This window comes from Vombatus ursinus, unplaced genomic scaffold, assembly GCF_900497805.2.
Source record: "Vombatus ursinus unplaced genomic scaffold, bare-nosed wombat genome assembly UNPS02014814.1, whole genome shotgun sequence".
NCBI lineage: Eukaryota > Metazoa > Chordata > Mammalia > Diprotodontia > Vombatidae > Vombatus > Vombatus ursinus.
In genome coordinates this window covers 7,288,243-7,310,166 of record NW_020954592.1, presented here as the reverse complement: position 1 = coordinate 7,310,166, position 21,924 = coordinate 7,288,243, and the positions used below count along the sequence as shown (strand labels likewise).

General features: G+C 37.5%; 1 protein-coding gene across 4 annotated transcripts; it reads right to left on the bottom strand.

Annotated features, from left to right (window-relative positions):
- Positions 1-2,178: 2,178 nt before the first annotated feature.
- On the bottom strand, positions 2,179-21,707 carry TLR8 (toll like receptor 8). 4 transcript variants are annotated; one of them, XM_027835454.1, is made up of 4 exons: positions 21,566-21,707; positions 17,590-17,625; positions 8,739-8,804; positions 2,179-5,788 (listed from the first exon to the last, which is right to left on the bottom strand). In XM_027835454.1, the coding sequence occupies exon 4, from the start codon at positions 5,780-5,782 to the stop codon at positions 2,657-2,659; it is 3,126 nt and encodes a 1,041-aa protein (XP_027691255.1). In that variant the 5' UTR covers positions 5,783-5,788; positions 8,739-8,804; positions 17,590-17,625; positions 21,566-21,707; the 3' UTR covers positions 2,179-2,656. The 4 variants fall into 4 exon arrangements, with proteins under 4 accessions (XP_027691255.1, XP_027691258.1, XP_027691257.1 ...); XM_027835457.1 differs by lacking the exon at positions 8,739-8,804; XM_027835456.1 differs by lacking the exon at positions 17,590-17,625.
- Positions 21,708-21,924: the final 217 nt, after the last annotated feature.

Below are 21,924 nucleotides of genomic sequence, written 5' to 3'. Positions count from 1 at the left end.
CTCTGCAACAAGGGAAAGCTTTCTCACAAGACAGGAACTTACTAAGGAACTGGGAGGCTTCCAATTGGAAGCAGCCCAGCAGTCTCTCACCCAGCTTTGTGTAGCTGCACCAGGGAGAGACATAAGGGTCTTGCTGGGACCCACGCATGAGTAGTTGCTAGGTACAGTGTCCTTGGGCTGGAGAGTGATTGTCAGAGACAGTGTTTCAGAGACTAGGGAGAAATTGGGGTCCAAGTATAAGCACAAGCACCCAAACACAAGCACCTAAGCACCCTATCAATGGTATACCCAAAACTTGGCTAAGCAGATTGGATCCTAGATTTTATTAGGATTGATTTCCCACCCTGTCCCTCATTTGGGTTCCCATCTGATCTAAGGCCTCTGGAGTTCAGGTTGCCCTACAGAAGGATGATGAAGATATACTGACCTTCTTCCCATTCGCAAGCTGCCAGGTGCCATTTGCCTTCTTCACAGGAAGCACAGGGTTGTTGTAAGAGGATCTGGTATAACAAAGCATACTCCAGCTTCTTTCATCTACATCACTAAAAAAAATACATTTTTCACTGCCTTGGGGACCCAATACCTTTTGGTGTTAATTGCATAGGATAGTTCAGGTAATTCTATGGGTTTCCATTTGGTCTTACCCACAGTAACATGCATAAAGGTTTTTGAAAGAGCCCATGATACCTCTTCCCTCCGTGATCTGCCCTTTGTAGCATCCCCTGAATTAATCAGATGGGCTATAGGCTTTAGTGGATGACTCAGACTTGGAAGGGGGCTGACAGCTTCCTAGTGCCTTGTACGATTTTACTAACACCCCCACGGGCTGGCCATTGATTGCTTTCTTATCAACCCCATGGTTTAGGAACCACACACAAAGCATCCTTGGGGATAGGATGTCATTACCTTCTGCTCACCTAGCAGGGCAACTGTCTCTATGATTCCTCCCCTTGTTCTCATGGCGCCTAATATTTGCCCAAGCCACAACTGTGTCGTTTTGTTGTAGATTGTTCAGTTATTTCAGTTGTGTGTTTTCATGACCCCATTTGGGGTTTTCTTGACAAGAATACTGTAATAGTTTGCCATTTCCTTCTCCAGTTCATTTTTATAGATGAGGAACTGAGGCAAAGTTAAGTGACTTGCCCAGGGTCACTCAGCTACTAAGTGTCTGAGGCTGACTTTGAACTCAGGGGAATAAATCTTCCTGACTCCAGGCCTAGTGCTATATCTTCTGTGTCACTTACCTGCCCCATCCAACACAAATTTCTCCAGTTGATCAGCCTGCACTTAAATAGTTGTGTGGTGGGGGAGACTTACAACTAAAATCTGAAGCTTTCTGATGAGTGTCTACTCAGAAAGCAGAATCTAATTGACTTTGAGTCAGGCTGGTCATAGGGTGTGGCAGTCTGTGGGAATGGGGCTACATAAATCCAATTTTTCCAACATATTTCCTTTAGGACCTTCATCCCCTCCCTTGCAGATTCCCATCTTGGAGCAGGCTGCAATGGGAATTCATCTTTATAGTGCCAGGTAAGAAATAACTCTCTGTCTCAGCCACCTGAGAAGGGACCAAAAAGTCTTCTCTCTGGATGGTCTAATAAATTTAGCTGATTCTGTGAAAGTAAGTCCATCCCCAACTATGGAAATCTGATGAGGAAGCATCAGCATTGGCACCATGTTCCCAAGAGTCATTGTTCCATGACTCATCAGGTTTCTGTTTAAACTTCTCACGCAACTATCCTAGTTCCTTGTTGGAGAAGACCCACACATTCCCTGTTCTCTTAGAGCAGGGAAACACCCTCTTCTTGAGTGCAGTAATAAAATAATCCTAGGGATTTTTTTTAACATTAGTGAAAGTTCTCAAGTTTCTTTCTCACTTTTACTCTCATTCCCCTGTCTGATGGCTCTTACCCAACAGGAACCTCTGATTCAGAGACCTGTTTCCTGTCTGCAGCCTGTCAGTCGCCTTATTTGTGTAACTCTTGTGACCTGCTACCATGAAGTATCCCACCATCTGTTCATCCTACCCTTTTCCTAACTCAACCACGGCATGAACCAAGAAGCTATATCATCTCTCATCCTAATTATTGACTATGCCAAATGCTAGGGACATGTGTCATGCCAGCATCCTGTTAGTTCAGGTTCAACGTTGAGAAAGAATGAGACACTTGTAAGTCATTGCAAATCAACAAAAGGAGGTTTACTTTGCCCTAATATACAGCAAGGATATGCAACAAAGATATAGTGGCATTTCGCTTATATACACGCATCCCCCTTTGTCTCCATATGGAGATGCATCTTTCGTCAGGGCAGAATGATGATTCATGTGGTCTTCATACAACTGGTTTTTATGCCCTTAATGTGACCAGGAAGCTGTGACAAGAGAGGCAGAGGTCAAACAGGTCTGAGAGACAGGTTTGTTGCCTCTATGGTAACAAAACTAATCTTGCTTGCAGGGAAATAAGAGAACCCTGGTCCTATCATATCATGTGTTCATTGATGAATTATAAATAACAATGGTGATTATGCAGTCCATGTAGCAGAAAATGCATGAAACACTCCTTTCTAAAACAAATGTGTTAAACTATGTCATAAAACCATATCAGTATACAACTATTTCTCTGCCTACCACTTGGAGTAGGTTGATTCTTCGTTGTTATTTAATGAATTTGACATACATATTGTTGTACCGGCTATCATTGTCCGTTAAGACCACATTTTTAAGACTTTGCCAAAACAAGTCTTCTGCCTTTGGATTATCAGGCCACTTGAGAACAGAGCTTTTACAAATTCGCCTCCTCAGTCTCAGATACTGAGAATGCTGTAATACTGGTTCCAGTAGGATAAAAATGATCACATCCATATTGTCATCCATAAGTCTCTGCAAGGCTAAGTAAAAAGCAGTTTTAAAATTCCAGTTTTTTGCATATTTTTTTGTTAAGACAAATATTGTCTTTTTGCTTTGGTTAATGCTCTGAATGAGATTATCAATAATAGCTATTCCAGGATCCCAATCCCTTTCTTCTAGACAAAGGAGAACCTTCTTTTCTTCATTTTCCTCCAATTGAAGTCGTAGCTCATTTATTACCCAGTCAGTAACACATGTATCTTTGGTGTCATAAGCAATAAAAGCATCATAGAATGTTTGGGATGTGGAAATAGACTTATAACCTTTTATTTTTGCTGAGCAAAAGTGGTAAATATACCATATATCCCAATAGAACAAATGATGAAAAGTGGCCATTACCATAGTGGTCACTGTAATAATGAATGAAAAGGAAAAAAAGATGGCAGCAACAAGATCTGAAACACAGGTTGTTAACTCCAGTTCCATAATGCTTTTACCTATTTGGCCTCCGGGGGTGGAACAAGTGACATCTACCAATCTAGGAATTGTGACATTAAGATTTTCATCCATCCATTTATGAAAATCCCTGATTTCACAAGTACAATCAAAAGGATTCCCTCTTAAGTCTAAAATCTTAAGGTGATTTGAGGCCTTCGTTTGAAATGTTGACTTCTTGATTATTTTTATGTGATTGTAACTTAAGTCAAGTTGGTAAAGTCCGGTAGCATTAGAAAGTAAGTCATCAGGGAGTTTTGAAATTCTGTTTTTCCCAAGCAACAGGGTCTGCACTGAAAAATGAGATAGATCAAAACTTATGATGGATAGTGAATTAGAGTGTAGATTAAGCAGTCGGAGGGAGTGAAAATATTGGAGTGATGTCCAATTAAAGACACTCAAGTGATTATTGTTTAGCCTCAGCTCCTCAAGGCTGAAGGGTAGATTTAGGAATGCCTCAGTTGGGATCATATGAAGCCTGTTGAAAGATAAGTCAAGCCGGGTCAAGTTGTAGAGTTTTTTAAAAATTGCAATGTAGCTTTTATCTTCCTTCTTCCACAAGATGTCTAGGCGGTTGCCTTTAAAAACTAATTCCTTCAGGGATTTGCTTATCAACTGATTCTCAGTTAAGGTGAAAATGTCATTCTGGCTTAAGTTTAAAACTTTTAGTTGGGTTAAATTTTGAATAAATCCCAGTCGGTGGGTTACCCCTGCTATTTGGAAGTAATGTTCGTTATGACTGAGGTCTAAAACCTCCAGTTCCTGTAATTCTTGAAAAGCACCATCATTATCAAAGTCCAGCCTATTGTGAGACAAGTCCAAATATTTGGTGCGATTTATAGATGAAAATTCACTACCATTTAAAACTTGTGCATTACCATTGTAAGATAAATTTAGACAGACTATGTCATGGAGACCTTCAAATAGGTTGTGGTTAACAAAAAAAATACTATTTAAGCTGAGATCTAAGGCTTTACCGTAAGATGTACACTCTCTCTTCATTAAAGGACGAGTATGATGGTAAAAGTTTCTATGTGGGTCTATCATATAATGAGTTAATGGTTCATTATTAGTATCTATTGAACGTAGATGAATTGTATGATCAGAGAATGACAGAGAGTTACCATTTTTGCCCAAGCTATTGGTTACCTGGGGTGATATTCTGTTTTCTGACAAATAAATCATACTCAAATTACTAAACTCTTCAAATAATGTGAAATCAATGTGATTGATAAAGTTAACACCCAAGTTGATAATCTGTAGGTTTGGAAGCTTTGTTAAGGGTCGAAAATCCTCTTTTCTGAGTTCCTGGAATACATAACCTCTAAGGTGTATTACCTTGAGAAAAACCAGTTTGGAGAAATTATTAGAAATATTAAGATAGCGTGGATAAGCATTTTTGAGATAGTTGTAAGAGAAGTCAAGAATTTCTAAATTGGGCAATTTTGTTAAAAAGTCCCCAGTGGCTATTTCTTTCACTAAGTAATTAAATTCAAGAAGTAACACCTTTAGCTTTGTCATGTTGCTGAACCAGGAAGCAGGTATGCTTCTGAGAGAAGTGCTGGAGAGATTCAAATAGGTTAGTTGGGCCAGATTCTGAAAAGCATTTTGGTGTATTTGGATTGAAGCATCATTTTCACAAGGTTGACATGGGTATGGGTTATTGAAACACCTTGGACAATTCCCACTAAGATCCAGAACCATTAAATTTTCCAGACCTTTAAAATCATCTTGATCAATGATTTTGATGTTGTTATTGCTGAGGTAAAGTTCATTGAGAGATGAAGGAAGCTTGGGAGGCACGCGGGAAATGTTGTTGAAAGACAGTGATAACACAGTCAAATTGGCAAGATCTTCAAAGGCCCCGTCATCTATGAAAACTTTTTTTTTACATTCATTGCCATAAAAACAGTTCCAACCTAAATAGAGGCTTTTCAATTGAGTAAGTCCAGAAGTGCTGCATTTGGTGATGTTGCCAATGTCATTTAGTACAAGGCTGAGTGTTGTTAAGGAGGGTGGTAAACGAAGAGGCATTTTCTGTAAATGGTTGTCTTCTAGTTGCAGTTCCTCTAAATTTGTCAAGTTAAAGAAGGCTCCATCTGTAATTTTCATACCTCTTTTATTGGCATCAGCATTCCTGTTTTCCTCCTCAGAATTTGTATTGCTGTTTAAGTTTATCTTAGTAAGATTGATCAATCCTGCAAATGACTCACTTGTTATATTCATGATGAAATTGAAAGAAAGATCTATTTCTGTCACATTATGCTCCAGCCCTTTCGGAACATCAAGCAGTCGACAAGCTCGGCAGTCAGCAATAACAGAAGAGTTCTTTCTGATACTGCAGGGATAGCCCCTAGAATTAACTTTCTTACTGAGGTGTTCCGGACTGCAAGCCACCAAAAGGTACAAACAGGTGAAACTTAAAGATTGGAGAGTCATGGTTACCTGAGGAAAAAAAGAAAAATGGAAGGGGTTTTAAAATAAGGGTTTGCTTTTCTTTCTTTCTAAATGAAGATGTATGTGTATTTGTGTGTGGGAGAAGTAAGAGGGAGACCAGGTGGATTTTTGCTAATTAAAAGAATAAAGTTAAGCTTAAAAATGAAATGAAATTTTCTTTTTTTTAAAAAAAGTATCAGACTAGTGAATTAATTGATAGTGTTTGAATAGTATTTCACCATGTAGATTAGTCCCAAGTACCTCCCTTAAAGTATTTCTGTTTTTGAAGTCTAATGAATCATACCAAATTAGGTCTATAATGTTTCCCCTTAGTTTTTACTTCAAGGAATTCCTACACGTGAAAAATAGCCTAAGATGAAAACTATATGACATTGAAACGATGGTAGGTTTTTATTCCCTCTGTGGTGACTATCAAAGCGACATGGCCTTTTCACACTCATTATTGACATAACTATATTGCTTTAGTGGTGAATTTTGTAATACCATTCATTCATTCATTTTTTTTAAGAGCAAATTTTATGTAGGAAGGCAGCATTAGTGCACTGGAAAAAAATGTTGGCTATGGAGTCACAAACTTGGTTTCAAATTCTGCCTCTAATACTGAATGTCTGTGTAAGCTCAGGCAAATCACTTAAAGTCCTTGGGCCTCAGTTTCCTTAATATATAAAATGGAGGAGTTGGTTTAGCTGGCCTCTGTGGTTTTCTGCAACTTTCAATCTATAATCCTATATACAATGAACTATTCCAGGGTCTGTTGGAAGGGGGGAAGAGACAAAAGGATAAACTTGGGGTAATCTCAAAGGGAAAACACTAAGATTAAGGAGGCCTGGGAAAGGCTTTTTGTTGAAGGTGGGAAGTTAGCTGAGACTTGAAGGAAACCAGGGAAGCTGAGAGGTGGAGATGAGGAGGGAGTTAATTCCAGGCATGGGGGCTCCAGTGAAGTTGCTTAGTGTGAGGAGATGAAGTGTCTTGTTTGAGGAACAGCTAGGAGGCCAGTGTCACTGGATCACAGAGTAAGTGGAGGAGAATAAGTTGTAGGAAGCCTGGAAAGGTAGGAAGGGGCCAAGTTATGATGAGCTTTAAAAGCCAAACAGAGGTTTTTATATTTGATCTTGCAGGAAATAGGGAGACATTGGAGTTTAGGGTTGATAGGGTCAGATTTATGTTTTAGTAAGATCGGCTTGAAGGCTGTTCTCTACAAAGGGAACAGGATGTGGATCCAGCAAAGGATATTGAAAAGAAGCAGATGTATGGGTCTGAAGAACACCACAAGAATATGTCACAGCTCAGAGAGGAGAGTGTGTAGGTGTGGAAGGAGTGGTCATCACTGTCAAGAAGGATGAAGACTGTAAACATGGCATTGGATTTAGCAGATCAGAGAATGTTGGTAATCTTTCTCCCTTCCACATTACAACTTTCCCCATCATGGTTTTGATATATCGTGGGTTAGGGTAAGAAATTAAATGGGAATTTTGGGGGGAGTTTTGTGGAAGCCACAGACAATACGTGAAAGCCAGCAGATGCCATAGAAAAAGTTTAGAAACTCAGAAATGCATGAAATATGTGTATAATATCAACATATTTTATCTTTTAATACTGTAAATACCCCATAAAAGAAAAAGAAAAAGAAAAAGAAAAAAATCAGACTTCTTCTCTGGCATGAAGGGAGAGCCAAAAAATTTTAAACAGATTTTCCAGATCATGGGGGGTGCCATTCCCCTAACTCCCTCAATGTGGAAGGGATAACTGTATTTTCAGTTGAAGTGTGGGGTTAAAAGACAAACTGAGTTTCTTGAGAAGAAAATGGGAGGTGATTTGAAGTGTTAAGTACAAACAACTTTTCCCAAGAATTTGGCAATGAAAGGAAATAATGATACAGGACAATCATGAGATAATAGATTTAGTGCTGGATAGGACCTCAAAGACCATCTTGTTCAATCTACTTATTTTATAAAAATAAGGCAAAAAAAAGAGGCCCAGAGGGTTTCAGTGATTTGCTCAATGTCAAACAAGCAGCAAATGACAAAGCTGAGATTTGAACCCTGATGATATAATTGTTGTTATTAATAATAGCTAATATTTATATATCACTTACTTTATGCCAGGTACTGTGCTAAGCACTTTACAATTATTATCTCCTTTGATCCTCACAACAACCTTGGAAGATAAGTGCCATTGTTATACCCATTTTGAAAATGAGGAAACTGAGGCAAAAAGAGGTTAAGTGACTTGCCCAGAGTCACACAGCTAGTAAAAGTCTAAGGCTGGATTTGAACTCAGGTTTTCCTGGATCCAGGCTTGGCGCTATATCCATTGTGCCGTCTAACTTCTCCAAAATAATAGTAACTAATATTTATATAGCACTTACTATGTGTCAGGCACTTTGCTAAAGGCCATTTAGTTTCAGAGTTTCCAGCACAGATTCACTGAAATCAAGGAAGGTGCTATTTGTGCTTATCTTCACCCAATTAGCGTGAAATTATGCGGTTGTGAGAAGGTTCCTACTGGTACCCAGAACCATTAAATTTAGGTTTAATGGTGATGCCATTTTGGAATCTGGGAAAACTAGAATAACTTGAAATTTTGTTGATGACCTTTAAGACCTTCCCAATTTGAAACCTTATGATTTGTGGGTCTGTGATATTTTTCTTTTGATTAAACATCTTATGATAAAGAGAGAAATTATTAGTTTGGTTTAGATAGCCCCTTGCTTCAGAGTAGGTTGTTTTTCTGAACAGAAGCAAGAATATAATAATAAAAATAGTGATAGCATTTATATAATGCCTACTATGTGCCCTGAACTGTGCTAAGTGCACTACATATATCATCTTATTTAATCCTCAAAACACCCTTGGGGGCTAGGTTCTATTATTGTCTCCATTTTACTGTTGAGGAAACAAGGTAAGATAGGGAAGAAAAAGGATTCTTTCTTGACTACCTGTAGTAGTATCTTCCTGTGCTAATAAAAGGGTAGTTGTTGATCAGTTTTCATGCTTTACCTCTCCTAAAAAAAAAAAAAAAAGACTTTAAACAGATCTGCAGATCTGCACATAACCACATTTCTAGAAGACAATTTAAGTACAGAGAATTTGGTCAGTCCAAGAAAAAACATAATTTCTATATAACTGATTTATTTAACAGACATATTCCAGAAAATTGTGAAAATAAAGTTTTAAATTATGTTCATTTTCTGCTAAAAGGAAATGTTATAAAAAACAAATTTATATAAGTAGGCTTGAATGACAACCCAGTGTCTAGACTGGGGTGGGGAACCTGCAGCCTTGAAGCCACATGTGGCCTTCTAGGTCCTTGAGTGTGGCTTTTTGACTGAATCCAAGTTTTATAGAACAAATCCTTTTATTAAGGGAATTTGTTCTGTGAAGTTTGTATTAAATCAAAGGGCCAAGTCAAAGGGCCTAACTTGAGAATCTAAAGGGCCACTTGCAGCCTTGAGGCTGTAGGTTCCCACCCTTGGCCCAGATAGCATCGTGCCCAGGGTAGCTGTCTAATAAATGTTTGTTGAAATGAGAAATTAAAACTCCTTATGACTACACATTCGAATATTAAATTTATATTACAAATATAATACACATTACATGAATACATGTTATGTAGTTGTCATTCTATTACAGAACTCTTAATGATGTTTTTTTTTTTAACTTACAAATGGATTTTTGAATAAAATCGTATTGGGGAGAATTTTGCCATGAGTGGTAACATGGAGGGGTTTGAATTTCTGCCATAGTCAAGTGATCATATTTCATGCTTAAAGGGCAAGCTAATCTGCCTTAGAGAAAAGAAGAGTAAGGGCTCTACATCTTCATCTCCACTTCTCGGCCTTCCTGGCTTTCTTCAAGTCCTAGCTAAAAGCCCACCTTCTGCAGGAAGCCTTTCCTGATGCCCCTTAATTCTAGTGCCTTCCCTCTGTGATTATGTCTAATTTATCCTACATGTAGTTTATCTGTACATATTTGTTTGCATGTTGTCTCTCTTATTAAACCATGAGCTCCTTAAGGACTGTCTTTGACCTTTTTTTTGTGTTCTCAAAACTTACCACAAAACTTGTCTGGCACATGGTAGGTGCACAATAAATGTTTATTGAGTGACTGAATGACCTGGACATGACATGGGGGCAGTTGAGAAAACTGATCAAGAAGTTCACTGTCCTTTTATAGGCCTCTTACCTTCTCATGAAATAGAAACCTATAGCTAGCTATTTCACAGCTGTTGTTATCTGTCTAATTCTGATATCTTTTTAGCTACTAGTTGCTGGAATGCATTAGAGATTCTCAGATGCCAAGCCTTTTTTTTTTTTTGTTCTCCCTTAAATTTAAAAAAAAACCTTATTAAAAATTATTTTATGATAGTGTTTTTATTCTTACTCTCATATAAGGCTGGAAAAAAAATACTGGCTACTTTTAGGGCTTTAAAGCAGATTCCAGAAATATCACCAATGTGACCCTTACTACCAATTATAGCCAACAAAACTTCATTCTTTTTTCCTGTATTCAAGTTTAAGCAACAATTACCGGAAACTGGAATCTAAAACTAATTCAGTCTTGCTTGATTCTTTCCATTTTGTGATTGTCTTCCATTTTGTAAGTTAGGTCTTGCTTTATTGTAAAATCATATGATTAAGATGTTGAGACAATTCTGAAAAACTGGGGTAATGGAGACTGACTACAATATGTCCCATACATCTTGTGGTATGTATTTGTAATAACCACAAAATGTTCTAGGATGTTCTAGAAATAATCACAAAATTTGTATAACTCTGGCCAGTCAGAAAGAGAGAATGCCCACGTCACTCAAGATTGTGAAAGTTGATAAGTTCCTTATTTTTGCCTATAAGAAAGCTTTATTAACTGCCAAATGGCATCCTTGTGCCTACTGAGGGGCCTTGGATCCAATTTGTCGTACAACTGCTAGTCTTACTAATAAATCGATATGCTCAGATTTTGTTGCCTCAGTCCTAATCAATTTCATTTTTGATAATTGGTGAGCCATGCAGTAGGTCAAGAGAGGGACCCTGGCCCTCAAGACAACCCTAAGAGTGCATCGAGGGAGTTCTCCATGAAGGACTGCCCCAGAGGTCATCTCAATCTCAATTTTGCAACCTAAGGTAAGCCCTGGGGAAGGGAAATCCCTTCCACAAGCAGGAGAATTCATTCCTTCTGTAGGTAGAGGAGTCCCTTCTATAGGTAGAGTCTACAGCGTAGGAGTCCTTTAAGGGAATAAAGCCAAGGAAAGGTGCTTATGGGAATAATGGGATTCAGTAGTAGCATAGTAAAAGGAACTCCCTTAGAGAAATTTCTCATCTCTTGGAATCAGAGAAAGCTCCTGGTTCAAACTGGAATGACAAAAAAAAAAAAGCATACTACTAAATTGCACGAAATTTTGTCTAAAACTGCAAGAGATTCAGCTGATAAATTATTCTGGCCTAAATATGGCGTGTTTGATTATAGTTTATTAAAGAAATTGAGATTGGTCATTGAACAACTCCTATCAAATGAACTATTGGTTTATTGGGATGCCCTGTCTAAAGGGTCATGCTCTCTGATCCTTAAAAGGGTCCATTCTTATTTGTCAAATTAAAGGGTTTGAGAGTGTTTTTGGGAAAATGTATACACTGACTTCTGATTAAACTTTAAATGGAAGATAAGAAGGGAAAAATTGGCAGGCAAGAACACCTATGTGTCTGTCACAATTTTTTTTCTTTTTTCTTTTTTGTCTTTTTAGACAATTGGGGTTAAGTGACTTGCCCAGGGTCACACAGCTAGTAAGTGTCCAGTGTTTGGTCTGAGGCCGGATTTGAACTCAGGTCTTCCTGACTTCAGGGCTGGTGCTCTATCCATTGCGCCACCTGACTGCCCCATCTGTCACAATATTTTTTGTGTAATTTCTTCCTATGGCTTGATCAACCAAAGGAAAAAAGGGTCTAGTTTTTTCTGAGGAACTTTTAAAGTCTCCAAAAAGGAACCCCTCTCTCTCTCTTTACCTTTTTTACTCTGATCTAGCTGGTAGGGCAGACAAGAGACTCAAGAGACTCTCAGGAAGAGAATCTTTGTTCCCAGTCTGCAGGAATTTATAGCATTGTAATCTAATTAGGAACTAAATTTGTGACTGAAATGAAAATTCTCTACTGTAAATTTAAAATTTTATAAATGCTAAAATATCTTAGTGAATTTGTTTTAGCAATAAAACTCTATGAAAGTGTTAGTAAAAGGGAGCAAGGTGATTGACAAGAAACTGAAGTTCCAAAGTGAATGAATTTGCAGTTTATTTTAGGGGAAATCAAAAGGGGACTTCTCTCAACCATGAAAAAAGAGAAGTTTGTTCAAATCAGTGGGGAACTTGAAAAGTAAGCAAAATTTAATGTATCTTCTTCTGTGAATGACATTATTTAGGTAAACTAGAAGCAAAGTCACCTAAAGAAATTGAAACTATGCATTTCTTGGGGCAACTGGGTGGTGCAGTGGGTAGAGTGCTGGGCCTGTAATCAGGAAGACTTATTTTCCTGAGTTCAAATCCAGCCTCAGACACCTGCTAGCTCTGTGACATTGAGCAAGGCTCTTAACCCTGTTTGCCTTAGTTTCCTCATCTGTAAAATGAGCTGGAGAAGGAAATGGCAAACCATTCCATTATATCTGCCAAGGAAACCCCAAATAGTGTCGTGAAGAGTTGGATATGACTGAAAAATGACTGAACATTGGGAAGAAAGAAGGCTTACAATAAAAGATGGGATTTTAATTGCACTGGTGCACCTTGAATTTGATATTTAGTCTCTGCCTTCATGTAGGCTCTCTTCCATGTATGTATTTATTCCTTCTATGTATTTATTCTTAGAATCCCTAGTTAAGAGTCTGGGGTTCAGCTCAGGTGTCACCTCCTGAGCAAATCTTTTTTTGGTTTCTTGGAGTCAGTGTTCTTTCCTTCTTCTATTCATTTATGCACATATTGTATATCATTAATAGAATTGTTGTTTGTCCTTCATTCTCGAAGAGGACCATGACATCAGGATGGTGATGCCATAACAGCAAGTGAATTGGATTTGAGTGAGGGAGGGCTGTGCAAAGTCACCAGCCTCACTGTCTCCTCCAGAGCCATTTGGGTCTAGTGGCCAGATATAGATCAATGTAAGTACCTTGAAAGCAGGCACAACTTAGTTTTTGTCTTTGTATCCCCAGTGCTTAGCATATGTAGTTTTGTTGTTGTTCTTCTTCTCTGCCCCCTCCCCAATCCCCTAAGAAATGATCTTTAGCAACTCTATTTTATAGAAGAGTAATCAATCTGTATTGGGAGCTATGGTAGTTCTGATTAGTACAAAAGTAGTACACATTCCTCAGCACTTTTAGGGTTTGCAAAACCCTATTTTTTGGTCCTCACATTAGCTCTGTGATATAGGGCTTTTTATAGATGAAGAAATTGAATCTGAGAGAAATTAAATGACTTGCCCAAGGTCACACAACTAGACTGTGTCTAACATGGTATTGGAACCCAAGTCTTCCCGATTCCATGCCTAGCTTTCTATCTACTGTGTCATGACACATCTCAATATGATGCTGAATGAAAGCTACACTCTCCTCCAGAATTCTTCCCCTTGCCATTCCCCCTTTCCCTGCTGTCCAATTGAATGTTTAGGCATGACCTAGGTATGGCAACAAATGGCTAGATATGTGACTTCTCTTTGGCTTTTTACCCTAATCTATCACATGCAAATGATTTTCATGGGATATTTGATATATTATATAGTCACTGGAGATTCCAGGGATCAAATTGGGCTTCCGGGAGCCAAGATGGTGGAGTAAGAAGTAAATGGCTCTTACCCTCCCTTACTGACGTCCGAAAGCTTAGAAAATATCACCCCAGGAAAAACCCTGAAACAGCTGAACCAGCAGAAAGACAGGATACAGTAGTCTTGTAGCCCAGGAAGCTTGGGGGATTAACAGGAAAGGACCCTCTTGCTCTTTGGGAGGGGGAGCAGTATAGAATGGGAGGTGTCCCAGCAAGCTATCGGAAAGCCCCACCTCAGCATACCAGGGGGAGATCCTGAACCCTAGGGTGGTGGAGCAGGCAAGCACCAACACCAGGAACCCCTAGTGCCTCACTACGAGCAGGGGAACTGGTGGAAACTGGCTTGGAAAACCACGACATGTCACGGTGTTCTATGGCAACCATGTTTCCCAGTGCCTCAGCAAAACTCTGGGAAGCACAGCTCCAAGAGGTAAAGCTCCAGGCTGAGAAACATCCTATAGCAGTGAAACATCTCTGTGCAAGGCCCAGGTGAGCAGGAGCCAAAGAAAGGAGTACAAGGCCTAGGTGAACAGGCATGCTCCAGGGGCCAGATTTCCCACCCATACCCCTAGAGCTCCAGTGTTGCTGATTCCAGCCCAACACCAGGTAGACTGCCAGAACCTGACAGCCTCCAACTGCCAGCACCAGAGGCCCCAGGACACAAAGCCAGTGACCAGGCCCCAGGCTCCCGGCACAAGAAGCTTGGGTCAGTGCCCACTGCTCTCCAGCAGGAGAACTCAATCTCTTTAAAAGCCAGGAAATAAGCAAACACCATGAGCAAAAAGAGGCGTACAATGACCATAGATTCTTATTATGGGGACAGGGAAGATGAAGGCAGAAATTCAAAAGAAGACAACATTGTCAATATACCCACATCCAAAACCTCAAAAGGGAATATAAACTGGTATCAAGCCCAAAAAACCTTCTTGGAAGAGCTCAAGAAGGATTTTAAAAGTCATATAGGAGAGGTAGAAGAAAAATTGGGAAAAGAAATGAATAGTATGCAGGCGAGAGTCAATAGCTTGGAAAAGGAAGGACAAAAATTAACTGTAGAAAAAGTCTTTAAAAAATACAGTTGGCCAACTGGAAAAAAGTACACTGAAGAAAATAGTTCTTTAAAAAGCAGAATTGGCCAAATGGAAAAGGAGGTACAAAATCTAATAGAAGAAAACAATTTGTTAAAAATTAGAATTGAGGAAGTGGAAACTAATGACTCTATGAGAGAGCGAGAATCAGTCAAACAGAAAGAAAAGAATGAAAAAATAAATGAAAACATAAAATACCTCATTGGTAAAACGATTGACCTAGAAAATAGATCCAGGAGAGACAATTTAAAAATTATTGGTCTACCTGAAAACATGATGAATAAAAGAACCTGGACTTATCTTTCAGGAAATCATCAAGGAAAACTGCCCTGAGGTGCTAGAACCAGAGGGTAAAATAGTTATCGAAAGAATCCACTGCTCACCTCCTGAAAAAGATCTCAAATTGAAAATGCTAAGGAATATAGTAGCCAAATTCCCAAATTACCAGGTCAAAGAGAAAATACTGCAAGCGGTCATAAAGAAACAATTTAATTTAATTTAATCATGGAACCACAGTAAGGATTATGCAGAACCTTGCAGCTTCTACATTAAAAGACTGTAGGGTGTGGAATATAATATTCCATAAGGCAAAGGAGCTTGCATTACAGCCAAGGATCAACTACCCAGTGAAAATGAGCATAATCTTTCAGGGGAGGAGATGAACATCTAATGAAATAGGGGACTTCCAAATCTTCCTGATGAAAAGACCAGAGCTCAACAGAAAATTTGATCTTCACATACAAGACTCAAGAGAGACATAAAAAAGTAAACGGGATAGAAAGATACAACATGTTATTAATAAGGGCAAACTGTTTACATCCCTACTAGGGAAGATGACACTTGTAAATCTTGAGAACTGTATTGTTATTACACCATTTAAAAGGGGTATACATAGACAGAGGGAGTGGGTGTAAGTTGACTTTGATGTAATGATAAAAAAATCTAATTAAGTGGGTTAAATGGATCTAAGCAAGTGGATTAAATGGGTCTAACTAAGTGGTTGTACTGGGAGAAAAGGAAAGGAGGAGGCAGAGAAGGGTAAATTACATTACAGGAAAAGGCACAAAAACCTATTATATTAGAGGGAAAGAAGGGATGGAAATGAACATTGTTTGAACCTTACTCTATCATTTGGCTCAAGGAGGGAATAGCATGATAAGTTAGGTATAGAAATCTAACTTACTCTATAGGCAGTAGGAGGGAAAAGGTGAAAGAAAAGGGAGGGATGATAGAATTGAGGGAAGAAGTAGTAAGGGTAAAGGGGAAGAAAAGGGGGGGGCGGCCTGAGGGAGGTTGTGGTCAAAAGCAAAACAGTAGTGAGGAGGGAAAGGGAGAAAGGAGAAAGAAATACATAAAGCGGGGGAGAGGGGAGAGATAGCATGGGGGGAAAGACACAGATGGTAATCATAACTGTGAATGTGAATGGGATGAACTCTCCCATAAAACAGAAGCAGATAGCAGAATGGATTAAAAACCATAATCCTACAATATGTTGTTTACAGGGAACACATTTGAAATAGAGGCATATACACAGGGTAAAGGTAAAAAAGGTAGATTATATTATGCTTCAGCTGAAGTAAAAAAGCAGAGGTAGCAATCCTGACCTCAGACAAAGCAAAAGCAAAAAATAGATCTTATTAAAAGAGATAAAAAAGAAAACTACATCCTGCTAATAAGCACCATAGACAATGAAGTAATATCTTTACTAAACATATATGCACCAAGTGGTATAGAATCCAGATTCTTAGAGAAGTTCAGGGAGTTACAGGAAGAAATAGACAGCAAAACTATACTAGTGGGGGACCTCAACCTCCCCCTCTCTGAACTAGATAAATCTAACCACAAAATAAGCTAGAAAGAAGTTAAGGAGGTGAATAGAATTTTAGAAAGGTTAGATATGGTAGACTTCTGGAGAAAATTGAATGGAGATAGAAAGGAATATGGTTTGTTTGTTTTTTAACGGTACATGGCACTTACACAAAAATTGACCATGTAGGAGGGCATAAAAACCTCACAATCCAATGCAGAAAGGCAGAAATATTAAATGTATCCTTTTCAGATCATGATGCAATAAAAATTATATGTAATAAAGGGCCATGGAAATATAGACTAAAAATTAATTGGAAACTAAATAATTTAATCCTAACGAATGAATGGGTCAAACAACAAATCATAGAAACAATCAATAACTTTATCTGAGAGAATGACTATAATGAGACAAAATAACAAAACTTATGGGATACAGTGAAAGCAGTTCTTTTTTTTTTTTTGCTTTTTGATGAGGCAATCAGCATTAAGTGACTTGCCCAGGGTCACATAGCTAGGAAAGCAGTTCTTAGGGGAAGTTTTATACCTCTAAATGCTTACATGAATAAAATAGAGAAAGAGGAGATCAATGAATTGTGCATGCAACTAAAAAAAATCTATAAGAACAAATTTAAAATCCTCAATTAAATATCAAATTAGAAATATTGAAATTAAGAAAACTATTGAACTAATAAGTAAAACTAAGAGTTGATTTTATGAAAAAAACCAAAAAAATAGATAAAAATTTGGTTAAAAGTACCAGTATCAAAAATGAAAAGGGTGAATTCACCACCAATGAAGAGGAAATTAAAACAATAATTAGGAACTATTTTGCCCAACTGTATGCCAATAAATTTGACAACATAAGTGAAATGAATGAATATTTATGAAAATATAAATTTCCCAGATTAACAGAAGAGGAAGTAAAATACTTAAATAATCCCATCTCAGAAAAAGAAATTGAACAAGCCATCAAGGAACTCCCTAGGAAAAAATCTCCAAGACCAGATGGATTTATAGGCGAATTCTATCAAACATTTAAAGAACAATTAATTCCAATACTTTATAGACTATTTGAGAAAATAGGCAAAGAAGGAGTCTTACCAAATGCTTTTTATAACACAAATATGGTGCTGATACCTAAACCGGGAAGAGTCAAAACAGAGAAAGAAAATTATAGATCAATTTCTCTAATGAATATAGATAAAAAAATTTTAAATAAAATATTTGCAAATAGATTACAGCAACTTATCACTAGAATAATACACTATGACCAGGTAGGATTTATACCAGGAATGCAGGGCTGGTTCAATATTAGGAAAACTATCAGCATAATTGATCATATCAACAACAAAACTAACAGAAACCACATGATCATCTCAATAGATGCAGAAAAAACTTTTGACAAAATACAACACTCATTCCTATTAAAAACATTAGAGAGCATAGGAATAAATGGAGTCTTCCTTAAAATGATAGGTAGCATCTACCTACAACCTTCAGCAAACATTATATGTAATGGGGATAAGCTAGAAGCATTTCCAATAAGATCAGGGGTGAAACAAGGATGTCCATTATCACCACTGTTGTTCAATACAGTACTAGAAATGTTAACTTTAACAATAAGAGAAGAAAAAGAAATTGAAGGTATTAGAACAGGCAAAGAAGAAACAAAGAAACAAAGCTATCACTCTTTGCAGATGATATGATGATATACTTAGAGAATCCTAGAGAATCAAGTAAAAAACTACTTGAAATAATAAGCAACTTTAGCAAAGTTGCAGGTTATAAAATAAACCCACATAAACCACCGGCATTTCTATATATTACCAACAAAGCCCAACAGCAAGAGATAGAAAGAGAAATTCCATTTAAAGTTACTGTAGACATTATAAAATATTTAGGAGTCTATCTGCTGAAATAAACCCAGGAACTATATGAACACAATTACAAAACACTTTTCACACAAATAAACTCTAAATAATTGGAAAAACATAAGCTGCTCATGGGCAGGCCAAGCTAATATAATAAAAAATGACAATTCTACCTAATTTAATTTACTTATTCAGTACCATACCAATCAAACTACCAAAAAATTATTTTATAGAGCGAGATTCCAGGGATCATGTAGATCACTTTGGCCACTTGGATACTAGACCTGGATACTAAATAGTTATATAAATTAATATAAGGGTGTCATTAGAGTCCACTGATAATATTGCTGTAAAAATCAAGCTACCTTTACATTATATTATATTAAATAAAATAGAGATTTGGCAGCTGCCAGCTTATTTGATCAACAAGAGGCAATGTGGAATAATGGAGAAATTCCTAGACATGGAGGCAGGAAGGCCTAGGTTCAAATTTGCCTCTCATATATATTCTCTCCATGACCATGGACTCAATCTTTCATTTCAATGCATAAATAACTTCCTAAGACTCTTTAGTTGTGGAAAAGTTGCCAATTTGCATAGCAGAAGGCGTATTCAAACCAGGGGCTCCTCATACTGATGAAATAGTAAGTCTGGACCCCTCCCTATCTCCCAGATAATTTTACCTGCCTATATTGATTAAATTACCCAAATTTGGTTGTTCACTTCATTCTACAAAGATATTCATCTCAAGAGTATAGCTTAAAACACACTGGTTTTAAAGTTCATGTGCAAAATACCAACTGCTTAAAACCACCTGAAAGCTAACACATACCACAAGTTTTACTGACAAATCACTGATTCAGTCATTGTATTCATCCATTTATATCTGACATATCTTTAAAAATATTTTATTATTCTTAAATTCATAGATTTGTCTTGCTACAAAATATGCCTCTCAAATTTGAAAAATCCTTACAGTTTAAATGTTTCTTTCAAAATTAAATAGACCTCACTATGGAGAAACTGAGGCAGATAAAGTTTAAGTGATTTGCCCAAGGTCACACAGCTAGTATGTGTTTGAGACTTGATTTGAATTCAGGTCTTTCTGACCCCTGGTTGTCTCCCCACAACTTCCTAAAGTGGTCTTTAAAGACCATTCAATGAAATCCTCACTTACTATGTACTCTGATATTCCAGAGGAAGGAAATATTTCTAGAGACTCCTTTCTCTTCCAGTGCTGCTCTGTGGACTCCTCAGTGCTGCTTAAGGTGCAATGGATAAAGTGTCAAATACCAAGAATATTTTCTTTCAGTGCTAGTTTAGTGCTCAAAGGGGGCATTATGATAAGGGGCAAGAAAGGAAACAAGGGAGAGGGAGGGAAGGAAGACCTGAATTCAAATCTAGCCTCAGATACATACTAGCTGTATGACCGTGGACAAGTCACTTAAACTCTATGTGCCTCAATTTCTCCATCTATAAAATGAATATATTAATAGCTCCTACCTCCCTGGGTTATTGTTAGGATTTTATGAGATATTTTTAAAGCACTATATAAATGCTGGCTATTATTATCATGAAAACGGGAGGAAAAGTAGGGTATTATTGTTATTAACAAAAGTAAAAGAAAAGTAGTGAACAATCAAAGTGTGCAAGTATAAGTCTATATAAATGAGGGCAAGATGGGAAACAGGTGTTGCTTGAACCTCACATTCATCTAAACTGGTCATAGGAGGGTAAATCAGACACACACATACATTCAATTAATTACAGAAACAGAAAGGAACAGGGAAAGGGGAAAGGGAGGAATAAGAGTGAGGGAAGACTTAAGAAGGGATTAGTTATAAACAAAACAAACCCTAACCTCAGAAAGGGAATTGTGATGAAGGACTTAAGGGAAAGAAAGAAAAGACAAGTATCTGTGATAAAGAGGGGGATGAGGAACAAAGAGGGAAAAAATATAAGAGAGTAGTTTGGAGGAAAATAAACAATTCATGATCATAGATGGATGTGAATCGGATGAAAACACCCAAGGAGAGCAAAATGTATTAGAAAGTAACATCAAGCAACATGTTGTTTACAAGAAACAATTGAAAATCAAAGACTCACACAGAGTTAAAATTAGGGGCTGGAGAAAAATCTGTTATGCCTAAGATGAACTCAAAAACAGAGATGGAATCATTACCTCTGAAACAAAAGCAAAATGGACTTGATTAAAAGAGATAAATGGGGAAACTGTATTTTGTTTAAAGGTGCCACAAATAATGAATTAATATTAAGATTTAACATATATGCATCAAATGTATAGTTCATAAATGGTGAATATTATCTTTAAACATCAACCTTTATCCCTAGTTTCTGGCTACATGCTCAGTTAAAGGTGCTTGGCATACTATTGGAATCTCTGTCAGAGGAGGGACAGTTTGTCTTCTGTCATAGGGCCAACAAAATTTCCCTTGCATGGCTCTAGAAGGGGTGTTGTTATACCTTGTGAAACAAAAATGGCAGAATCAAGCTGAATTTCCTTACCGTAATTTTCAAAGAATCACAAAATCTCAGAGTCAGAAAAAACTCGAGAAGCCAGTTAGTTTAACTCATAACTGCTCAAAAATCTCTTCTGCAGCTTATCCAACAAGCAGCCAGCCTTTTCTTGAATATGCCTGGAGGTGTAGAATGCACTACCTTCCTTTCTACTTTTGGCTAGTTCTACTTTTAGGAAATTTTTCCTTACATCAATCCTAAATCTACCTCTACTTAATCCTCCCTTCTTCCTGTTTTCAGTTCTGCCTTCTAGAGTTAAGAACAAATCTCATCCCTCTTACATGAGATAGACAGCTCCTCGGACACTGGAAGACAGCCATCGCCATGTCACCGCATCAGTTATCCAGGCTGAACATTCCTAGTTCATTCATACAGTGTTATCAAGAATTTTACTGTCTTCTTGAACATGATCATCAGACTTTTGAATTTCAAAACTGAGTCTCAGAATCATATGAGCTGACATGTAAAATAAAGAGAATTTATAGGTGGACCTTCTGATAAGAGCAGAATTTGAACTGAGATCTTAAATTTTCCTAACACTCAGACTGTTTTTGTCTAAGCAATCACAATGTATCTTCAATATAGTTTGTATTATGACAGAATCATATTTTCATTCTAGAAATTACAATATGCATAATGCTAATGTTGAAATAAAGGAAGAGACTTACCGTGTTGGGAGTTTTTTTCGTTAATGTTCTTTAAGTGTTTTCGTGGACCTTGTTGAATAAGGATGGTGAAGGCTGCAGGAACACCGAGAGAAAGCAAACCACCTCCCCTTCAGAATAGTTCCTCTGCAAACAGCAGAACTAACTTTGATGTTTGCAGAAGTTTACAAAAGAAGAAGGAAGTAGAGATTACTTAATTGTCACCAAAAAAAAAACCAATTAACTTTTATTTACTGAACCAGTTCAAAAATAAATCTGAAAACTGAAGATGTGAAAAGGGCTGGATTTAAAATATACCCATCCCCAGAATTTGCTCTGAGTCAGGACCTAAATGATAATAATTTTAGAAAAGATAGTGAATA